The sequence below is a fragment of the Molossus molossus genome, unplaced genomic scaffold, assembly GCF_014108415.1.
Source record: "Molossus molossus isolate mMolMol1 unplaced genomic scaffold, mMolMol1.p scaffold_m16_p_1, whole genome shotgun sequence".
NCBI lineage: Eukaryota > Metazoa > Chordata > Mammalia > Chiroptera > Molossidae > Molossus > Molossus molossus.
Window position 1 is genome coordinate 181724143 of NW_023425344.1, and position 21477 is coordinate 181745619.

The following is a 21477-nucleotide window of genomic DNA, read 5'->3' on the forward strand; positions in this document are numbered from 1 at the left end:
AGAGAAAAACATAGCACCAACACTCCAGGCCAAACCAAACCAGAAGGGGTGAAGCAGTGCCCATATGAATGCCTCCTAAGAGTTCCTCTGGTGCACAAAACGTTACAAGTGGAAACGAGAGGGTGGTGGGGAGCAGGAATCACTCTAGTGCTGCAAGGGTGCACTAAAAGGTACCTGCCCAGAAGGAAAAAGTACCTCAAGCCAGAGGTAGAATGATGGGCTGAGAAGGGTGCTTTTAACATTTTCAACTTGATTACACAAGAATCCATCTCCTCATAACCTTGAACCCTGGTTTTCATCTGCAGGGATACTGATAGTTTGTATTCAGTCCTGCTTTTCTATGTTTTCTGGATGCAGCACTGCATTTATAGTAATACTTTCTGGTCTCTTTTGATCTTGGAACCTCTGGTGCATTCAATAACATTAAATTTGAAAAATACTATTTCCCACTTTTGAAATCCAGGCCATCACACAAATAGAACTAGAGTTGCATGCGGAATGAATATTTTATTACTAGATTATAAAAATAAAATACAAAATAATTTTAAAACAGAACTTAAAACACTGTACAAAGCTTTTAATATGATACAAATGGGAAAATTAAATAAATAATTACACTTTTATGTACAGATGACCCAAACAAAAGCACTCCATGTTTCTGCCAATACTCTATGTCCTCGGTTGCCTGAGCAAAACTGCATAAAGAGGGCTGCTTTGGAGGGGAAAAGGACACAATACCTTTCAAGGCATTTCCAAGAGCAATTTCTCATCACTGATTTCATAAAGAGAAGGAAGGGAGAAAACTGGAATTATTAAAGTCCTCTATGCTAACTTACTGGTCTTGCTTGACATGAGAATTCTTTTGGTTTGTGGTTCTAATTTAACAGCTGCCAATAGTCCATAACTTTCAAGATTTATTATCTAATGCAAAACTAGATGTTTCCCCCTTCCTCTTTTTTTCCTAAAAGGTGTAAATGTGAAGTATATGGCCCAATTAAATCGGCACTGGCTATTTTAGGAAAGGACTCAGGAAGGGGACCAGGGGCTGTGTATGAGGGAGAGGTGAGGAAGCTCAAGTCTGGGTCATCAGATCTGTTTGTTCTCTTCTTTATTTGGTTCACCCAATTCAATTTCAGAGCCCCAAGTGGCAGGCACACTGTTGTATTTCCTTTATCTTCCTATCTGTATTTCTGAATACATTTTATCTTAGCAAACTGATTTATCTATTTGAATAGCTTAAAAATAAAATAGTTTTGAAAAGTCCCAAGGGCATCCCCCTCCCTGGGTTTCTCCCTAAAATAAATCACATTCAAGCTCTGGTAGTTGTGTTTACCCTTGTGGGTGAGTGAAGAACACCCAGACAGACTCCGGGTATGCTGAAGTGCTGCACATGGAATTTTAAGGATTTAAACAGTGTATTTTAGGGGAGAAAGCATCATATGACAAGGGTAGTTTATTCAAAAACTTGGTTTACTCAATGTTTTTAACTGAGTGAACACTTCTGTACACAATATGAAATATTATACTAGAAAGAAATAAGATTCCTATCCATAGTTAGCATGTAAAATTATATCATCAGAAAATTCTATAGTCACATGGGCTCAAAGATCTGCCTTAGTGCATTCTATTCTCTAGGTCAAGGAACCCAGAACCCCTGGCCCAGGGTATTTGAGAGGCATGTCATTATCACCACTAAGACACACTATGCCCATAACTGTCACTTCCAATGAAAGAGGCAGATCTGATTTACAGTTTCATGTGGCAACAAAGGAAAAGGTTTCACTTTTACATGTCTCTTTACGACCAAGGATCCAGCAAAGTCTAAGGAAATAATTCAAATCATCACTGAGTAAATGGTACTACTACTTGGCTATTCAGTGTCTTGTGATTGTGTACAACCTCAAGGTGATCTTGATTTTGTCACATACTTTAATTTTCTTAGTCCTCACCCGAGGACCTTTTTTTTTTGATATTTTGTTCAGACAGAGTGGGAGGGAGAGAGAGAGAGAGAAACATCGACGTGAAAGGGACACATCGAGTGGTCCCACACGACCCAACCAGGGCCGGGAACAAACTGCAACCGAGGCACATGCCCTTAGCGGGAACTGAACCCGGGTCTCTCCGGACTGCAGGCCGATGCTCTAACCGCTGAGCCAAACTGGCCAGGGCACATACTTTAATTTTCTTATCCAAACTTGCTTAAGGGGAATAATTAAAAAGTCAGAGCCAATAATCACAACTGAATTAGAAAATGTATTCATGGGTCAAGACTTTAATATCATTTCATATCCAGCCAGGGAATTTTAGGGATTGAGGTGTGCAGCACCCAAATGTCCCTTTACATGAATAGGGGTCCTTATCTCATGTTCTAGAGTTACCTAAGAACTAAAGGAATTCCCCATATACCTCCTGCAGTTTTCTCTAGCAAGCTGGCAACAGATTCCTCAGTCTCTCAAGACTATCTGGGTTAAATTTCTCATAATTCTAGAGGAACAGCCAAACTACTAATATCCATAGATCTGATGTTTCCACACTACTCTCACATCCATTAAAAAAATTTTTTTAAGAGTTTATTTGAGCTAAAACTGAGGACAATTGTTGGGGAGCAAGATCTAAAACACTCTATTCCTACATCCTGGTCCACATCAGAGACAGAGAAAGTGGGATGTCCTACAATCAACTGGGTCTTCCACTGGACTAGAACCATCTTATTTCCTTCTCTAAATTACAGTCTAAGTATGCACCAATGATTTCTGAACTTGGGTAAATATATTGATTTGTAAGGACTACCACAGTGGTCCCCATTCCTTAATCCTGTAATACTTTTTGTATTAAAACAGATAAATTTATTTACACGTACAGATAAGTAACTATAAATAAACTGTCTACAGAACCAAACTCAAGAAAGCTAAACAATGGAGTTGTCAGTCACCCTATCACCACAGTAGTAATACAGGTGCTAAAATCTCTCTCCCTTTAGGCAAAGCCCCAACACATCTGTGGTAAATGCGTATAAGAAGGAATGGGCAGATCTTAAGAGAATGAATGTAAACAACTTTACAAAATACAGGAGCATGATAGGAAAAATGGTTCCCTAACATATGCCACATTTTGACTGATTTAAAGGAATGAAAAAAAATTTTTAATGTGAAAACTTTGATCTCCAAAACTAAATTTAGACTTACCTACAAATAAATATATTTTCAAATAGCCGGAATATGATGCATTTCCCCCCTAAATTCTGAATCCTGAACCTATTTTCTCTTATCACCAGTTCCTTATGTTATTTTAAGAATGTAGTTCCTGCCCTGGCTGGTTTGCTCAGTGGTTAGAGCGTCAGCCTGTGGTCCAGAGAGCCCTGGGTTCAGTTCCCGCTAAGGGCACATACCTTGGTTGCAGTATGTCCCTGGCCCTGGTTGGGTCGTGCGTGCGGGAGGCAGCCACTTGATGTGTCCCTTTCACATCAATGTTTCTCTCTCTCTCTCTCTCTCTCTTCCTCTCTCTTCCTCCCACTCTATCTGAACAAAAAATGGAAAAATGTCCTTGGGTGAGGATAAAAAAGAAAAAAAGAATGTAGTTCCAAGAACAAAGAATCCTCTGCTCTTGGGAAAAAGGCATCTGTTTTTAATTCAAAGCTACTGGGTATAGAAAAACTAATTATTGTTTTAACTATCTGTGTCTGAGTTTATAAAACATGCACCAATGTGCACCTTTTCCCTGTAGACTGAATACAACCATAGAAACTTTTGCATAAAAATCTGTGGTTTGGAAGGAATCTCTGATGATGACTGAAGAACTTCAAGTTCCCACCGTGGTTAGGCGGAGCTACACTAAAAGGTACTGCACAACTAGGCCCCTATATTAGTAAGCTGCTGGAATTTGTTTAGTATTTTAAAGCAAATAATATAAAGTGGTTAATAACAGTGGGTCTCAATTACCATTTTGCTACTTATTTAGGACTTGATTAACTTGGCAACTTTCACAAAAAACATTTACTTCATGGCGTGCAACTTAAAAAACAGTATATGTAGCTATGCCACTGTCAGCAAGGCCAGCTTGCGTACCAAGTTGAGAATGTTGGTGCCTGTGTAAGACTTGTCATTCAAACAAGTTTCTAATCTATGCTTTAAAGTTAAATTTGATATGACCCAATTTTCCTTTTTTGTTCACTTATATGTTAAAGTTAAGTGCCTTGAAGCTGTGAAAAAGATTACTATGTGGAATTTTTTTATTTTTTAACTCATCTGCACACCCTGGAGATTTGGCAGCATAATTTAGAAAGAATGCTACCTAATGGGACAAAACTGTTGCTAATTCCATCCAAGTAATTCCAGAGATTATACAGGGAAGGTAAGGGCAAGTGTGACTAGGTAACCAGCCACTTTGTTGTGATAGGAGAAATGCGGAGGCACTAGATTTTCAAAAGGTAATATACTGCTGCCCCATAATACTTTTGGTGTAGTTTGGCTTGACTTTAATTAATGGGCATGTCGCTTACCTTAGTTAGAATAATCAAACTGGTTTAAATTACTTGGATGATTTATATTTGTCACTGAAATCTGAAATATGCCATCACTAAAAAAAAAGTAAAATTAAAGAACTAAAAACAACAACACAATTCATTCTCTGTATCATACTTTAAAAGAAAAACAAAAATCCTTGTGCCAAAACTGCTTTACTCAAGGCTGTAAACTTCTCTTTTTAGCCTGAGACATATAACATCTAAAAGCACAAACTGTATTTAAAAACCAACAAAGTAAATCTCTACACAGAGTGGGGCAAAAGTAGGTTTACAGTTGTGAGTACATGAAACAGTTTATTCTTGTATTATTTCTTAATTACTGTATTATTTTCTATACAAAGAACTATAAACCTACTTTTGCCCCACCCTGTATAAGACAGTAGTATTTTTAAATGGACCTACTGATACTTAATATGTAATTAGTCTGTGTTCTTTTGAAAGTATCAAGCAGAAAAATCTTTGGTTAAACTCTTTTCTCTACATGCAAAATAAAATATTATACAACAAAGCTGTTTCTGGATCTTTAGTTTGTTGGTACCATTTAGAAAAGGGAGCAACACAGTGGAAAAGTTGGGAGAAAAACGGAAGGAACTAAGAAAGAGAAAAAGCATTAAGCTGCCATGTTGCCATCACTGTCAGTTTTGACTGCTAGCAGAGAAATGCCAATAAGATATAAAATAACACACACACTACAGTGCAGCCTCATCAGCTTTTCCAATGGTTACCACAAACATATTTCTGACTAAAGGGGTCAGGATTTAAAGCTGACTACTTTTAGCACAATTTAGCTAATACAACAGAATAAGAGATAAGTTCTTAATTGTAGATTACTCCCCACCATCCCTCAAAAAGTGAGGTTAAAAGAGGAAAGCAGAATGGTAATTTTAAGGTATTTTTAAAAAAAATCTATGTCAGACCCATGATTATCATCTCAGTTCATCCACTCTAACCATAAGGAAAGCATTATGTGATTAACATGACAGATCTTTGAACCAGTATTACAAGCACATCCCAGTAATTTTTTCCCCTATTAAAATCTTTTAAAAATGAAAATTAAATAACCGATCTTGGCTTGTTAAAGACTGCCAACCCTTGCATTATACACAAGGAAGGCAAGACGAGTCTTAAGTGTCACATGCCAAGAACATATTTTCAGAAAATGAAGATAGGCAAAGCCCAAGTGTATGCGAGGCACACAATTAAAAAGGTATTTCACCATCTGTGATCTTGAAATTACAAATGGAGAATGAGAAAGAATGAGTTTATATAAGCATATGTTTCTCTATACATTTATAAATATTTATATAATTTACCATGAAGACATGCAAGTAGTGTTACAGCAACTATTATACAATATAATACAGAAGGATAGGTCTTCCAATGTTACAGTTGCTTTAGGTAAAGAGCAAATGTGTCTTATCTGTTGCATTCCTCTACAATGCTTGAAACCAGAAAGAAATTAAGTTTCCACACTATGCTACATTTCTTATAGGAGACCAAATATGCCTCAACAGTATTTTGTTTTTATGTATTTATTTATTTCGTAAAAAAAAAAAAAGCTCAACAAATAGAACAAGGTAAATTCAGTGCAGCTTCAGGGCAACTTTGATGCAGCATTAGAATATGTTCACTGGGTGAGAAAATATATTTCTTTTTTTCCCCCAATTCAACTATATTAGGTTTGGCAGTAAACACAAGGTCAAAGAGAAAGCACAGATGTTTGCTAGAAGGCAAATTTCGACAGCAAACAGACCAATTTGCCTGACCTTAATAAGATCTTTACAACACAAAAAACACCAGAGTATAGAAGAGCCAATTTTAGTTTAAAATGATTTGATTTTGCCTGATTCCTGTTAGCAGAAGAGTGAGATTAGAACAACTATGATCCTCCTCATAGCTTTCTAAATTGAGATTACATAGAAATCAGGTCAAGAAACCCAAATGTTCAATAAAGCACAGGAGAAGCAGGTAATAAAACTTTAAAAGATAAATACTGAACCTAAATTTATTTCCCCAGATACTCATTCCTAATTGGCTAAATGTATAAAATACAAAGTTTGAGGATTATGTCTCAACAACATACCTAATTTCTTTCTAAATCTCTAAAAGCATAAAGTCACATTCTACATCACTGTATTTCCTTGGTATCATCTTGGAGGTTGACATTAGAAACAGTTGGTACCTAGAAGAGTTAAGGAAGCAAGGTCTATTCTGGTCAGTTTTCCTTCCACAAGGAGGAAACTAATGGGGAGAGAGGGTTCTTCTACCTTGAAGGGTATTAAACCCTATTCTGCCCCTCTCTCCCTAAAGCACTAAAGCCTTCAAACTAGCTCTATTTAACTTTTCCTTCCGTTACCAAAGTGTCATCAGTTATTTCTCACAACAAAAATATAATGAGCCCTGGCCAGTATGGCTCAGTGGTTGAAGCATCAGCCCATGGACCAAAGAGTTGTGGGTTTGATTCTGGTCAAGGGCAGGTACCTCAGTTGTACCTTGGTTGCAGTTGGGTCCCTGGGCCCTTGTTGGGGTCATGGGGGAGGCAGCCTATCGATGTCTCTCTCTCACATCGATGTCTCTCTCTCTGTGTCTCTCTCTGTCTCTCTCTCTCTCCCCCTCCCACTCTGTCTGAAAATAAATGGAAAAATATCCGAGGGTGAGGATTTAAAAATATATATACTGAGAATATAGTGCTCCAAAGAAAAATATTGGGGGACTAAAAAACAGTAATTGGATTTTAAATTCTCAGCATGTGCTGCTAAAACATATTAGAAAGCATTGTTAAAATAAAAGAAGAGAAATTGAATCAGGTGAGAAACACTAACTTTAAAAAATGTGAAATCCAGGGAGGGTACTAGGAATGAGGCAGAGATAAACATACAAGCCAAATATATGTATATCTGCACTGGCTCTGCAGCAACAGACTTCTCACTCACTGTAATATCAAAGCAATTCGATCTCCAAGGTTGTGAAGTTTTGGATGAAAATATTAAAACAGGAAGTTTCACTTTTGCTATGTAATGTTTGAGTAGAGCCTTAAAAAATAAGTAAGCCAAACCCTTTAAAATTCCATTCCATCTCCTACCTTCAATTCTTTTGTTTAAGAAGCAGTAAAAGAATGAGAGTTCCTTTCATCAGCTTCTGTCTCTTGGAGTTGCTGGACTGACTTTCCTATCAAAAGCACTGATTCCTGATGTAGGTGCTACATGCACCAGGTAATCCCTTATCATATATTTATGTCTCCTTATAAAGAATTTATCATGTTTCTTTCTTTTGCAAGAGAAAATCAACACAGATTATTTATTTGTTTGTTTGTTTATTTGTTTATTTATTTATTTTTTGGTTAACCTCACCCGAGGATATTTTCCATTGATTTTTAGAGAGTGGAAAGGGTGGGGAGAGAAAAACATCAATGTGAGAGACACACACTGATTGGTTGCCTCCCGCACACACCCCAACCGATGCCAAGGAGCATGCCTGAAACCCAGGTACCCGTGCCCTGGAGCAGTAATCGAACTCATGACCCTGACCCTTTGGTGCGAGGGTTGACGCTCTAACCACTGACCCACACCTGCCAGGGCAACAGAGATTTTTTAAATAGACAGTACAGGGACACACATGCATCAGGTTTAGGAGGAAGAGCTCACACCTTTCACAGAGATGCAGCCTGGCTCCTATCTGCTGAGTTTACTGGCTGACTTACTCTTCCCTGGAGGGGCTTTAGTGCTGGCCGAGTGGTGGTGGAGGCTGCCGGATCCTTTCAGACCATTCTTGCTGGGTTTGCAATGCTCCTGTTGGCAGGACCTTCTGGAGGAGGAAGATCCCGAGTGGCTGGGAGGTGACTTGCTTCTCCCCAGATGTGGGGATGAACTCCTCTGGTCATGGTGGGGCCTTCCTGCCCTAGATGGTGAGGAACTAGATGTGCGAGGCAAAGAAGAGCTTCGAGGAGAGGCACTGGGACTCCTACGAGGGACAACTGGACTCTTGGGTGGTGTTTTTGGATTGTGAGGGGATCCTGGACTCTTGCACTGAGTAGTGCTCCAGGGTTTCTGAGATCCATTCTGAAGAATTTGGGCCAGGCAGGAGAAAAGGTCTGAGTCGGAATTACTACTCCCCAGGACTTTGTATCTGCGGTGCCTTAAAAGTAGAGAGAAGAATTATTTTCATTTTAATTCATTTCAAGTGTGCCTAGAAAGTCTCAAAGTCCCAAATCATAATGTGTATGATGTGAGTCAAAATCAGGAAACAGAGGTACAGTTACTCTTTCACGTTTACCAGTTATATGACCCTGGACAAATTATTTAACCTCTCCTAGTTTTTAATGGAAATATGATCAATCTCACAGGGCTACTGAGCAGCCAAGTACAAATAACCCAAGTAAAGTATCTAGCCAGGTCTTCCATTCAGATGTTTAGTCCCCTCTATCTTATGGCATGTTTGAACTCTTCTGATTTTAGGATTAAATAAAATGTCTCTAGCATATTAGCACATTTTGTTTAAGGCTCTTAGGACAGAAATTCTGCAAACATATATGCAAATATTAACCCCATAGTGTAAGTCTTCAACATGAACTGTACTCACCAACAGCAGGAACTTCAGATAAAAGTATATTTCAGCTTCATTTAATGATTTCCAAAATAAAAGAGCAGTCACTGGTTTCTCTAGGCCTCAGTTTCTGCCCTTGACAGTAGCCTGAGATTTAAAAGAGCTGAGTTTGGGGACTGGCTGTCCCTCTTTACTAGCAACTCAGAACTCTAAATCTAGAGAGTATTCATATGAATAGCAATGTCTTCTTTGCCCTAAATGTCTTTCTGTTTTAGCTTAATATCCATTTGGTTTAAGGATTTAAACCTCAAACTGCTGACATGCCACTCCTTACAGAAGGATGTGGGAGAAGAACTTCCAAGGTTGCATTAATACCTATACAGGATGCAGGAAAATATACAGCCAGCATCATCATCATGGGTCAGCAACAAATTGCTAGTTTTTTCTTCTGAATTTTCTTTCCTCCTCCTTCCCTACCATCTACTTATTCTGCAAAATGACATGAAACTCATTCAGATTATGCTGCCTCTCAAGGATCTTACAGTAAAATTTAAAAAATGGAATAAAAGAATTCCTCTGTGCCAGGACCTAAGTGGAAAAGTTGGGTTCCCCCTGAGTTTCCACATGTTCCAAGCTGGTCAGCTCTAATATCTGGCACAATGCCAGAGTCTTGGTTTGGTTATTAAGTACTATTTTAGGGGACATATAAAATGTTAAATGATGAGTGATAATTAAGATTTGTTTGCTGCAGTACAAAGTTTAATAAGCACAGATGCCAAGCAGAAGAAAAAGGGGGATGTGTAAATATTGTTCATGGACTCACCTTTTAAAAATTTCACTAAGTGACTGCTGTTTACCTATCATTATTCTTTCTACGGAAGTCTAGTCCCACTGGCACTTTGAATCTAATGTTTTGTTACCCTTGAACCTGAAACCCTAGAGCAAGTCAAAACTAAGCTTTTTTTTTAAGGTAAGGATAACAAGTTCTGCTGGGTAATGATACAGATAGAATCTCACTCTAATACACTTCAGAAATTCTTATAACAGGTGGAGGCCTACTGTTATATTATCTAGGATAGACTATAGTTTTCAAGTGAATGTATTTTGATTTTCACTTTATTTTTGTAAAAAACATCCTTTTTCTCTACGAGTTTAGCCCATTTTCATCTGTGAAAGTATGGCTCCAAGGAAAGCACTCTTAACTGGTTCATCACCTCCCAATATTTCCCCCTCTTCTTCAAAACATAATTACTCTATGGTCAAGTATACATGATAAATTCAATAAACAAGTATACCATTATTAAAGCAATAACTGTTATGTATAGTTGTATCTATCATCAGACCTAGGGAAATCTCCTATAGGATTTTTGTTTGTTTAATTCATTATAATCAGATAAACAGTAGCACTACCAGAGCACAGTATTCTTCACCAGAATTTGACATCATAATGACATCAGTTTATATCGGGATTCTGACTAGCCAAAGCTAGAAAATTACTGGTTATGTAGTTAAAATGGACTGGAAGAGAAGTGAACTTTGTTGCATGCTAATCAGTACTGCAAGAAGCTTTAGACATACACTCCCCCCTAATTTCATCATCCCAAAACCATGAAGTAAATGTTCTACCCATTTTATGGATAGGGAAATTGAGGTTCACATTTTAAGAAAGCGGGAGAGCTAAGAATGAACCTGGATCAATCAGACCCCTACTATTACATTGTGCTATAAGGCCTGGGAAAAGCAGGGAAGGAGGCAGACAATCAAAAGCAGCAACAAAGAAATGAAACCACTGACATATCATAGTCAAGCAAACACAGAAACACTGCTACACACTTGATGTAAGGAGAGCGTACAGTATTACCTGGCTTGTACTCCAGGCCTCGTGGGTGGCTTTCCTGGTGGTGGCCGAGGCAAGAACTGTAATGAAGTTGAGCTATTGACTTGATCTGTGTTGACCCATGACACTGGCCTTGGAATTTTGCTCTTTCGGGACTGGGAGATGATAGGTGATAAAAAGTTATCTTCAGCTGACCTGCTCAGGGGGGTGCCTATAGCCAGTCTTGAAAAAGGAGTGAAGACTTCCTCCTCAGAAAAAGGAGGAGGAACAGTGGCTAGTCTATCCTCCAGCAATTTATCAGAGGCACTTGAGAGGTCCCCAAGGAAAGACTTGAGTTGCCTTTTTTCCACCAGAAGTTTGACTAGGTCTGGCTGATAAGCTTTCTTTTGGAGGAGCTTTTCTTTTGCAGAGACTGAAGAGGATGATTCGAAAGCTGAATCTACCTCTTGTGCTACAACAGGGATTCGGCTGTGTCTAGTTATGAAGGATGACCTAACCACATCCTTCCGGGATGGGGGACAATGTTCACTCTCTGAAACACAATTAAATAGCTCTCTATTTCTAGGGGCAATTTTCTCTTCCTTACTCTCTTGGTGCAAAAAGGCAGAGCGGTCTCCTTGATGACCCAGCCAGTCTTCATTCTTGATGTCATCATCCTTAGATACCTTACTGTTTTGCATTGTTGCCACCTGGTCTATCTGTCCTTCAGCAAGTGGGTCAATGACTTGTGGAGAAATTTCTGAAGTTCCAACTGCCAGAAGCTTCATTAACTCATGATTTTTGTCTTGATTTGGCACCACACTAAATGTCTGTGTCTTTGTCATATCAAGAGGTTCAGTAGTCGCTGAGTGATCCTTTTCCACAGTTATCAAGTCTCCTGGGAGAGAGATCTCAATATAATGCTGCCCTTTACTTAATTTCTCATCTTCATTATCTGAGTCTAGCAGAATGCTTTTTTCTTCAGTTTCCCTATGGAGACTTTCAGATTCTCTCACAGCCAGTCTGTTATGGTCAGGAAGGTCTTTTGGTCCCAGGTTTTGGGATTTGTCACACACTCTAACATTGGGTAATATGTCATGACCAATATGATCTATCTGAAGCCCCAAGTCTGTTCTGCTTCCTCCACTAGGAGGTTCTCCCTCTGTTACAACCAAGCCAGAGAAGTTCTCCCTTGGAGAATAAAGTTCCACAGTGGGCTCCATGGGCTGAAGGTCTTTCTTCTCTGGCTGCTGACCACAGTGAAAGCTTCCTGAAGTCGACTGTGTAGATGCCACAGAAGGTCGAGGAAGTGTAATCTGGAGAGAAGAAAAAATAGTTAAAATGCAATAATGTGGAATATAAATGAAGATGCAGGATTTGAGATTTAACACCTCAAATTCTAATTTTTAACAGGAACACAAGATGTCGGCCAGGTCTGCCTAACTCATACTTAAAATGAACAATTCTGAAAAAAAAAAACGCATGGCACTCAAACTCCCCTACTCAGGAACTGTACAGCACAGTCTCCCTCAAGGTTCACCCCTGCCTTTTCTTTTGCCTGCTCTGTGTTCTGGAAGACTAACTTCTTCCGACTGTGCTACCGAGACTCCCTTGCCTTCTGACTTCTGGGTTTGTCCAATGACCCGTACCAACAGAGAATCAGAACTTGAGGAGAAAAAGGTCTGGGTATTAATTTTCTCTGCTCCCTCTCTAAGGGACTGCAGGTTTAGTGGTGGATACATTCAATCACTCTGGTTCATAGCTCCTGTTACATGGGACCATTCCCACAGATCTGACTTTTACCAGATTCTGGTAACAGCCACTCTCCTCTTTCAGCACTCAAGATAGGAATGATGCTCTGTATTTAATGTGCTTATCATCATAATTTAAGGAAGTGATAACATCTACTTTGCAACAGTAAACTCTGAATTTAAGCCTCAAGAAGATAATCAGTACCCTGGCCAGTTTTGCTCAGTGTTTAGAGCATCATCCCAAAGACCAAAGGTTGCGGGTTCAATTCTGATCAAGATCACATACCAGGTTTGCAGGTTCAATCCCTGGCCCTGGTCTGGGTCCTTCAGGAGGCAACCAATCGATGTGTCTCTCTCACTTGGATGTTTCTCTCTACTTCCCCCCTTCCACTCGCTCTAAAAATCAATATAAAAATATCCCGGAGTGAGGATTAACACCAAAAAAAAAAAAAAAAAGAAGAAGAAGAAGAAGAAAAAAACAATCAAGCCCTGGCGTTGGTTGGAGTGTCATCCCCTACACCAAAGGGTGGCAGATTTGATTCTGGGTCAGGGCACATACTCAGGTTGTGGGTTTGTTCACTGGTCGGGGCACATGCAGGAGGCAACTGATTGATGTTTCTCTCTTTCTCTCTCTAAAATCAATAAAATAAAAAAATTTTTAAAAAGGGAGATAATCACCCTGGCCAGTTTGGCTCAGCGGTTAGAGCGTCAGCCTGCGGACCAGGGAGCCCTGGGTTCGGTTCCCGCTAAGGGCACATACCTTGGTTGTAGTTTGTTCCCAGCCTGGTTGGGGCTGTGTGGGTGGCAACCAGTTGATGTGTCTCGCTCACATCGATGTTTCTCTCTCTCTTCCCCTCCTCTCCCTCCCACATAAAAAAAAAACATATATATATAAAAGTTTGATTGTCTTCCCTTTTTTTTTTTTTTTAATCCTCACCCAAGGACATTTTTGCATTGATCTTTCAGATAAAGTGGGAGGGAGAAAGGGGGAAGTGAGAGAAACACTGATATGAGAGAGACACATTGATTGAACTGCAACTGAGATACATGTGTTTGAATCAAACCTGCAACTTTGGTCTGCCAGCTGACGTTCCAACTGCTGGGCCAAACCGGCCAGGCAAAGATAAATATATTTTTATTCAAAGCCCCCCAAAATGAAGGAAATGGTAAGTTTAATACCTTAGACATAAGTAAAAAAGTGATGCAGCTGACATTTCTTTAGAGATCTTCAGTTAAGAAAAATTTTACTTAAAAATATTTGAAAAAAGGTCAAATTTATAATATTAAATATATAAATACAAGTCTTTCAACAACTTGATACAGAAAATGTTGCATATATTGTAAGAAAACCAAGAGAACAACCTTTGTGGACAGAACAGCATTGATGGGAGAGGACAAAAATACTAGAAGAAATGAAGCCAAAGTTTGCCCTAGCCGGTTTGGCTCAGCGGTTAGAGTGTCCGCCTGCGGTCCGGAGAGACCCGGGTTCGGTTCCCGCTAAGGGCATGTACCTCGGTTGCAGTTTGTCCCCGGCCCTGGTTGGTCGTGCGGGTGGCAGCCACTCGATGTGTCCCTTTCACATCGATGTTTCCCTCTCTCTCTCTTCCTCTCTCTCCCTCCCACTCTGTCTATGCAAAAAATGGAAAAATGTCCTCGGATGAGGATTAAAAAAAAATAAATAAATTATTTAGAAAGCCTTTTGAAGGGAAGCATACCAGAATGCAATTGGAAAAATACTTGAACAACAGTGAGTACGTAGCATTTAGAGTCAAAGAAAAGAAGAAATTGAATCTAGGAAGGTGGAAAGAAGATATGAATGGAAAGTGAAAAGGTGGGGTGGAAAAAGTGATACAGAGATGGGAGGGAGATGGTAGGACTTGCCTCTAGCCCACAGAGTACCTTTGTACAATTTGGAAAAGGATGCTGTTCGAAGAGGCAACAGCCCTGCACAAAGATGCACAGTTTGGCTAGCAGAGTTTGGGCTTGATTTCAGCCTCAACTATTCCTTTGGCTAGGTATGCAGTAAAGAACTTATATAATTGTACAAAGCAGTTTGGGGAAAGAAGGAAAGATCAACTAACTGATTAAAACAAAAGGTAGCCTGGCCGGACTGGCTCAGTTGGTTGCGTGTCAACCTGTGCACCAAAGGGTTGCCAGTTCAATTCCCAGTCACGGCATGTTTCTTTCTCTCTCTCTCTCTCTCTCCCTGTCTCTCTCTCTCTAAGTATGTCCTTCGGTGAGAATTAAAAAATAAACAGATAAAAAATAAGAGGTAGGCATTTATTTTCCTATTTTATAGTGCAGGTAAATTCCTACAGAGCTATTCATAAAATCAAATTTTGTTATCTATTCTCACTGTTTCACACCTGCAGGAGGACTTGTATTCTGATAAAAACCATTTCAGCCTGGGGAACAATGCTGTTTCTGGTGAGTTGGAAGAGAGGGCTGCTAGATGATGATGGGATTTAAGAAAACCTGGTATTCCCACCCATGTAAGAACAGATGTACCGGTTGGTGCCTAAGATTTGTGTACACGGTTCCTCACTGCCTCCATATCTGGCTTTTTTGGAGCTTCTGTTACTCATACTGACCGTCATAGGTGCAGCACTGCTTACTGAAGACAACAGTGTAACAGCAGTCTCCAGCTGAATGCCCAAAATGAGAGCACAGAGAAGTCTCCTCAAAACATTCCTTTGCAGAAGACCTATCACAACTGCCTTGAGCTGCTGTTAAAATTCAGATTCCTGGGTTCCTCTACCCCAGACCTCCTGAAGCAGAAGTTCTGAAAGTGAGCCCAAGACCCTGTATTTTAAACAATGGACATCAAAGCTGTAAAACTACTGCTTAAGAAGAATGTAAGCCATGAGAAATGTCTAGGTAGAGGTTACAAAAGAGAAAGGGGGAAAAAAAAAAAGAATTAGACTTAGCAACAGTATAAAGTACAAGCTATGAATAAGGTTACATATATACCTTCCTTACTATATTTCTATGTAGATATTTGAAATATATAGAATTGTAAGTTTTTTTAAAATCATATTATATATACATAGATAGATAGTTCTGTGGTCTAAGTCTAAATATTATTCTGAAATTAGGTTATAATGACAGCTTGTGTATTGAGTTGGTATCCTGACAGGAAACCTCACTTTTGGAGAATTTTCATACTGGAAACTAACTAGTTCACGCATCACTCCCTATACCCATTTGCCTACTTAGGCCTCTGCTGAAGAACCTTAATTGATCAACTGTTAGTCCTTTCTTAATGACACCTTGAGTGGATAACAGATAAATAACAGGAACAAATCTCTTACCGCTGTAAGGGGTCCTTCTGCTTGTGCCTCCATTGGACTTGTGGGTGTTGCTGCAATACACTGACTGCCAGCTCCAGCCTGGCGTTCTAGTCTATCTGTATATTGCTCTGAAGCAGCAGTGGCAGGACACTCCCCAGAAAGTGCTAAGATCACACCTGAGGTTTCCTTCTTTAAATGAGTATTTTCTGCCCAAGGACCCAACTGGAGCTTTTCATCTTGAGGTGATTCCTCTAGAACTTGAAGTACTTCAGGCTCCTCATCAGAAGGGCTCCCTGTTGTTTTATGGCCTAAAGCCTCATTTGTCCTAAAATCCCGGAGATCCTGCTCCTTGTCCACAATCACCCATTCTCTAGAATCAACCTCCTGCTTGCAAGAGCTCAAGTTAACTGCTATAAATCCATTGCTGCCACCACCAACCGCCTGCTCAGGGGTGTTGGCAGAGGCAGGCTTAGAAGCATCTGGAAGATATTCTTCATCATGGTTCCAGATTCGGTCAGTACGGGCCCCAGCAGGAATACAAGGCTTATGAAGTAGAGCAGGAAGAACAGGTTCCTTTCCTGCACTGGAATCTTTCTGCATTTTCTCCAGGCTTAAGAAAACAGAGAAAAGTTACTCAACTGTCCAAGAGTAATATTCATTGCATAACCTGTAAGGCTGTATACAGAACTAATATTCACACAGAGATCAGAGAAAAAAAGTATGGATAAAGCATAAGAAAAGTTTCACAGGTTGATAATGCTCTTCTCCACCTGTCATAATACAATTTTGAAAGATGGAACCCATGGGAGGAAGATGTCTCTCCTGCTTTAGGGCAGGAAAGAAGCCTAACTGGGTTGACTTGTATAATCCATTTGTTATGTTGTCACATAGATGCTCCCCCTTCTCCCTTTCACTTCCTATCTCTCTAAAAAAGTCAATAAACTATTTTTTTAAAAAGAAATAAAGAAGCTAGTATACATAAGGAAAATACTTTCTGCATTTGTCTGTCTCTAGCAATGTATGCAAATGTATACTCATTCAATTACACTCCTCCAAAGGCAGGGCTTTGAAGAAGAGAAGGTACTGTACCTGCTGACCCACACCCAGCCCACTGCACACAGAAGTCAATATGTGGTGGTGGGGTGTTGATAGTGGTATGAAGGAAGCTTCAGGGTATATTTTCAGTTTTGTTGGATCAAGAGGCAATTAACATTGTATATACAAATCTCTCTGCTGCGTGAGGGGCAGGCAATATAGTGTGACTGGTGCTATTTGGCTGCACTGGCTTCTGAGAACTGATCTCATCTATAAGGAAGTAGTTTGAACAATACACTTTTTCCTTTCCTTAAGTTTGTAATTAGATGCTTCAATTCTCTATTCATTCTAGGTTCTGGCTTGAGTTCACTTCTGTTTTCAATTCTGTCTTACCTCTCAGCTCTTCCCTCAGCATGATTCTCTTTATAAAAAGTTCCATCCTTTTGTTAGACTAATTCCTTACCAAACTAAGCTTTTATCTCTATTGTACCTTTATATTTATTCCCAATCTTAGCCACAACTCAAAATGTTTAAATACTGCCCCAATCCTAGTCCGTCCTTTTGATCATATCAACATACAGACACAAGCTTACATCACATAGCTATGAGGTTGAATGATTACCATATGAGGAAGAATACACATATATAAAGGACTGTTTAAAATGGAAGTCAGGCCCTGGCCAGTTTGGTTCAGCGGTTGAGCGTCAGCCTGCGGACCAGAGAGTCCTGGGTAGGGTTCCTGCTAGGGGCACGTACCACCAAAAAATAAATAAATAAATAAAATGGAAGTCAGATTGGACTAGGCCAGAGTGGCTGAATTGTCTCTGGACATAGTTACTACCATGTCAAATACATGGTCCTACTAACCTACTATTCCACTGCCAATAGTAGTCACCAGGGATATACACTGAAGAGTGTGACTATTATTAAAGTTACTCAGGTCTTAATATTATTAAAGCCTTATATAATTCATAAATATATCCCAAATTATTTTAAAAGTTTCATTCTGTTTCTGTTATCAGACTTGGAGGATAATGGGCCTCATAACCATTAACTGCAGTCATTACCAATTTATGGATGTCTAGGTTCCATATTTTCTTCTCTCTGGGTAGAATGATAAACTTATTATGTCTCTTTTCCCAACAGCACTTACAGCAGCCTTCATTAAAATGAATTGAATTGCCTATTCCTTGTGTAAAAATTACTTTCTTCCCTCTCTCATGTACTCCTCTCCTTTCTGCTAATGCCCTCTCCAGCTCTACACTGAATCTTCTCCATTCCAATAAGAGATCACCTTCCAAACAAAGGCATTTCAAAATGTTCACTGGACTTATACCTGGTATTATGAAGATACCAGCTCCCACTGCTCAGCTCCCAAAGCCAAAGCCTACATTATAGAACTTGTAACAATATTAGGAGATAATTCACATTAAAAAATCAGGATGATAATTAAAAACACGGATGAAGATGAGAACTTAATCAAAGCAGTGCTACAGGAATGCAAGAATTTCTTATTTGAAAGACATTACATAATAAAAATAGATAAATAAGACTTTAAAATAGTATCTTAGTAGCTCTAATAAAAGAAGAAAAATCATTTTATACCAGGTCTCAAGAAACTTGTCAGTATCTGGCTTTGGCTCCAGTGTCAGACGTTTTTCCAGCTCAAAGCTGTGTATAGAACGTAATTTCCGCACCAACGGAACATCTCTGTCTGGCTGAGTAATCTCTGAGCGGACACGAATCGGTGAGCCAAGGCTTGGAGCATTCAGAATACCATTTGCTTGACCATGGCTATTCTCCTCTTCAGTAGCAGCCTAGATAAAATAGAAAAGAAAACCATTTCAGTTACTATATGTGGTAGTAATTGTTGAAGTCCTCAATATAATATAAGCAAATGATTGTGATGTGTTCTCACAAGATTAGGCTATTTTGACTAGTTTAGGTCATGACATATTTGTCTATGAACCCTTTATTGAGTTTTCTCAATTTATTCTCAGTTTCAGTATTATTTTAGTTTTTATATCTTTGGTACAAAGATAAACAGTCTAATAATGTTTAATAACCTTAGCCTTTCATATTATGCCTAACTAGAAGCTTCCAGGACCCCATCCACTAAACTAAAATTAAAACATAGAAAGGGAACCTGGCCAGTTTGGTTCAGTGGTTGGGTTGTGGACCAAAGGGTCTCAGGTTTGATTCGTGGTCAAGAGTAGGTTCTTGAGTTGCAGGTTTGATCCCAGCCCTGGTCGGGGTTGTGCAAACAATTGATGTGTCTCTCTCACATCCATGTTTTTCTCTCTCTATCTCGCCCCCGCCCCCAACTCTATCTAAGGATTAATGGAAAAATATCCTCAGATGAGGATTAACAACAACAACAACACTTGGAAAGGACATTTCTCATTGAGACAAGGGTTTCACAAGTGGTAGGAGAAGTTGCCAAGCCTCAATACCCCCTGACACATTCCCTCTCTAAAAAACAAACAAGAAGAAAACCTGGTGTTTGAACAATAGGAGCTGAGTAGAACAGGAGGCCACTGAACATTAGGCAGCACAGAGAGGTGGATCTACAGCAGTGTAATTAGCAGGGAAGACTTACACCAGTAGTGGGATGGCAGAGAAAAGTCTGGGACATCTTTTCTGATTAAAGATGCTTAAGAAGATGCCCAACTAGTCTTAAGCAAGGGTTACACTTTGGCTATTAGCAGAAGCAGAAGACAATCTTCTCTGAAAGAAGGTTTCTCTACTTCTCAATTTAGGTCTATAGAACTCCCATCAATTATTAATTAAAGAGTAAAACATTTAAGATAGTCAAACAAGCCCTGGCTGGTTTGGCTCAGGTGGTTGGAATGTCACCCCATACACCAAAAGGTTGCAGGTTCCATCCCAGGACGGGGCGCATACCGAGACAACTGATCAATGCTTCTCTCTCTCTCTCAAATAAGTAAAAAGTATACCCTCAGGTGATGATAAAAAATTTTTTAAAAAGTGAAACATGAGAAGACATGGCACTGTGATTAAAAGTCAGCAGAAGTGATAATTTTTTTAAATGTAAACTTCCCCAAAATTTCAGCTATCAAACTTGTTCAGATACAGAATATAGAATAGCTATGCATAAAATGTTTTAAATAAATGAAGGTCATTATCACAAAGATCAACAAAGGATTATTTGGCATTATCTCATGAATTTAATATTAAATAGTCAATTAACACGTCAAACGAATTAGCCGCTAGAGGCCAAAGTCAGTGAATTAGAAGACAGAGAGAAAGAAATTACCTAGAACAAAGCACAGCAAGGTGAGAAAAATATGAAAAAAGATATTAAGAGATATGACAGCTAGAATAAAAAGGAATAATAGCCTGGCCAGTGTGGCTCAGTGGATTGAGCATTGGCCCATGGACTGAGAGGTCCAGGTTCAATTCCCAGTCTGGGCACATGCCAGAGTTGCAGGCTCGATCCCCAGCAGGCGGCTGATCAATGTTTCTATCTCTCTCTCTCTAAAAAAAAAAAAAAATCAATTAAGAAAAAGGCATAGCCCAGCCGGTATGACTCACTGGTTGAGTATTGACCCATGTACCAGGAGGTCGCTGGTTTGATTCCCGGGACAGGGCACGTGCCCAGGTTGTAGGCCCAATCCCAGTGGGGGGCATGCAGAAGGTGGCCAATTGATGTTCTCTCTCATCAGTGTTTCTATCTCTCTCCCTCTCTCTCTAAAAATTAGTAAAGGGAAAAAAAATGTTTTTAAAAAGGTATAATATATGTTTAATTAGAATCCCAGAAAGAGAGAACAGAAAGAATAAAGAGGTGGCAATATTTAGGTAGAGATTGCCTGATTCTTCCAGAACTGATTAAAAAAATATGAATCAAAGATTCAGAAAACAAGATATCCTAAGTAGGATAAACAAAAAGAAATATATGTGTAAACACACTATAGTTAAAATGCAGAGCACCAAAGACAAGAAGAAGAGTTTAAATATAGCAGGGGTGGGAGGACAGGTGGAATGATCATCTACAAAAAAAAAAAAGTCAGAATAACAGCAGATTTCTGATACCAGTAGATGAAGCAAGAGGAAAAATAACTGTTGATCAAAAACTTGGAATCCAAAGACAAAAAAAGCTTTGACTCCAGCATAAACCATTGTTAAATAATGAGGCTGAAATAAATAAATTTATTAACTAAAAATAGAAGGATTCCAAAATGGTGGTGGAGTGAATGGAAGCTACACATACCTTCTCACAAAACCAAACTGCAATTACAACTAAAATAAAGACAAATCGTCAGGAAAAAGCAACAGAAACGCAGCTGGAGAGGACCCATATAACCAGGAACAGAAAAAAAAAACAAAAAAAAAAACAATGAATTGAGCCTGGTGAGTCTGTGGCGGTGCGAGGTGGCGGGCTGAGAGCCCAGGGACAGCAGCTGTCTGAGCTGTGAGCAGCTTCCTCAAGGTTAAAATCCCAAGCCTGCTCCACAGTGCAGAGGGCTGAGACAGAGCACTAAGGTAGCTACAGCCATTCAC

At 39.4% G+C, this 21477-nt stretch overlaps 1 protein-coding gene across 10 annotated transcripts in view; it reads right to left on the reverse strand.

Annotated features, from left to right (window-relative positions):
* Positions 1–7942: 7942 nt before the first annotated feature.
* Positions 7943–21477, reverse strand: part of TTBK2 (tau tubulin kinase 2) — a 170361-nt gene continuing 156826 nt past the window's right edge. For 3 of the 10 annotated variants that reach the window (XM_036261827.1, XM_036261836.1, XM_036261844.1), the window contains 4 exons: positions 18562–18773; positions 15943–16531; positions 10926–12196; positions 7954–8656 (listed from right to left, as the gene is read on the reverse strand). In XM_036261827.1, coding sequence (XP_036117720.1) covers positions 8194–8656; positions 10926–12196; positions 15943–16531; positions 18562–18773 — 2535 coding nt within the window. In that variant the 3' untranslated portion in view covers positions 7954–8193. Of the gene's footprint in view, positions 8657–10925; positions 12197–15942; positions 16532–18561; positions 18774–21477 lie in introns of all 10 variants that reach the window. The other 7 variants (XM_036261851.1, XM_036261858.1, XM_036261809.1 and 4 more) reach the window with 5 other exon arrangements.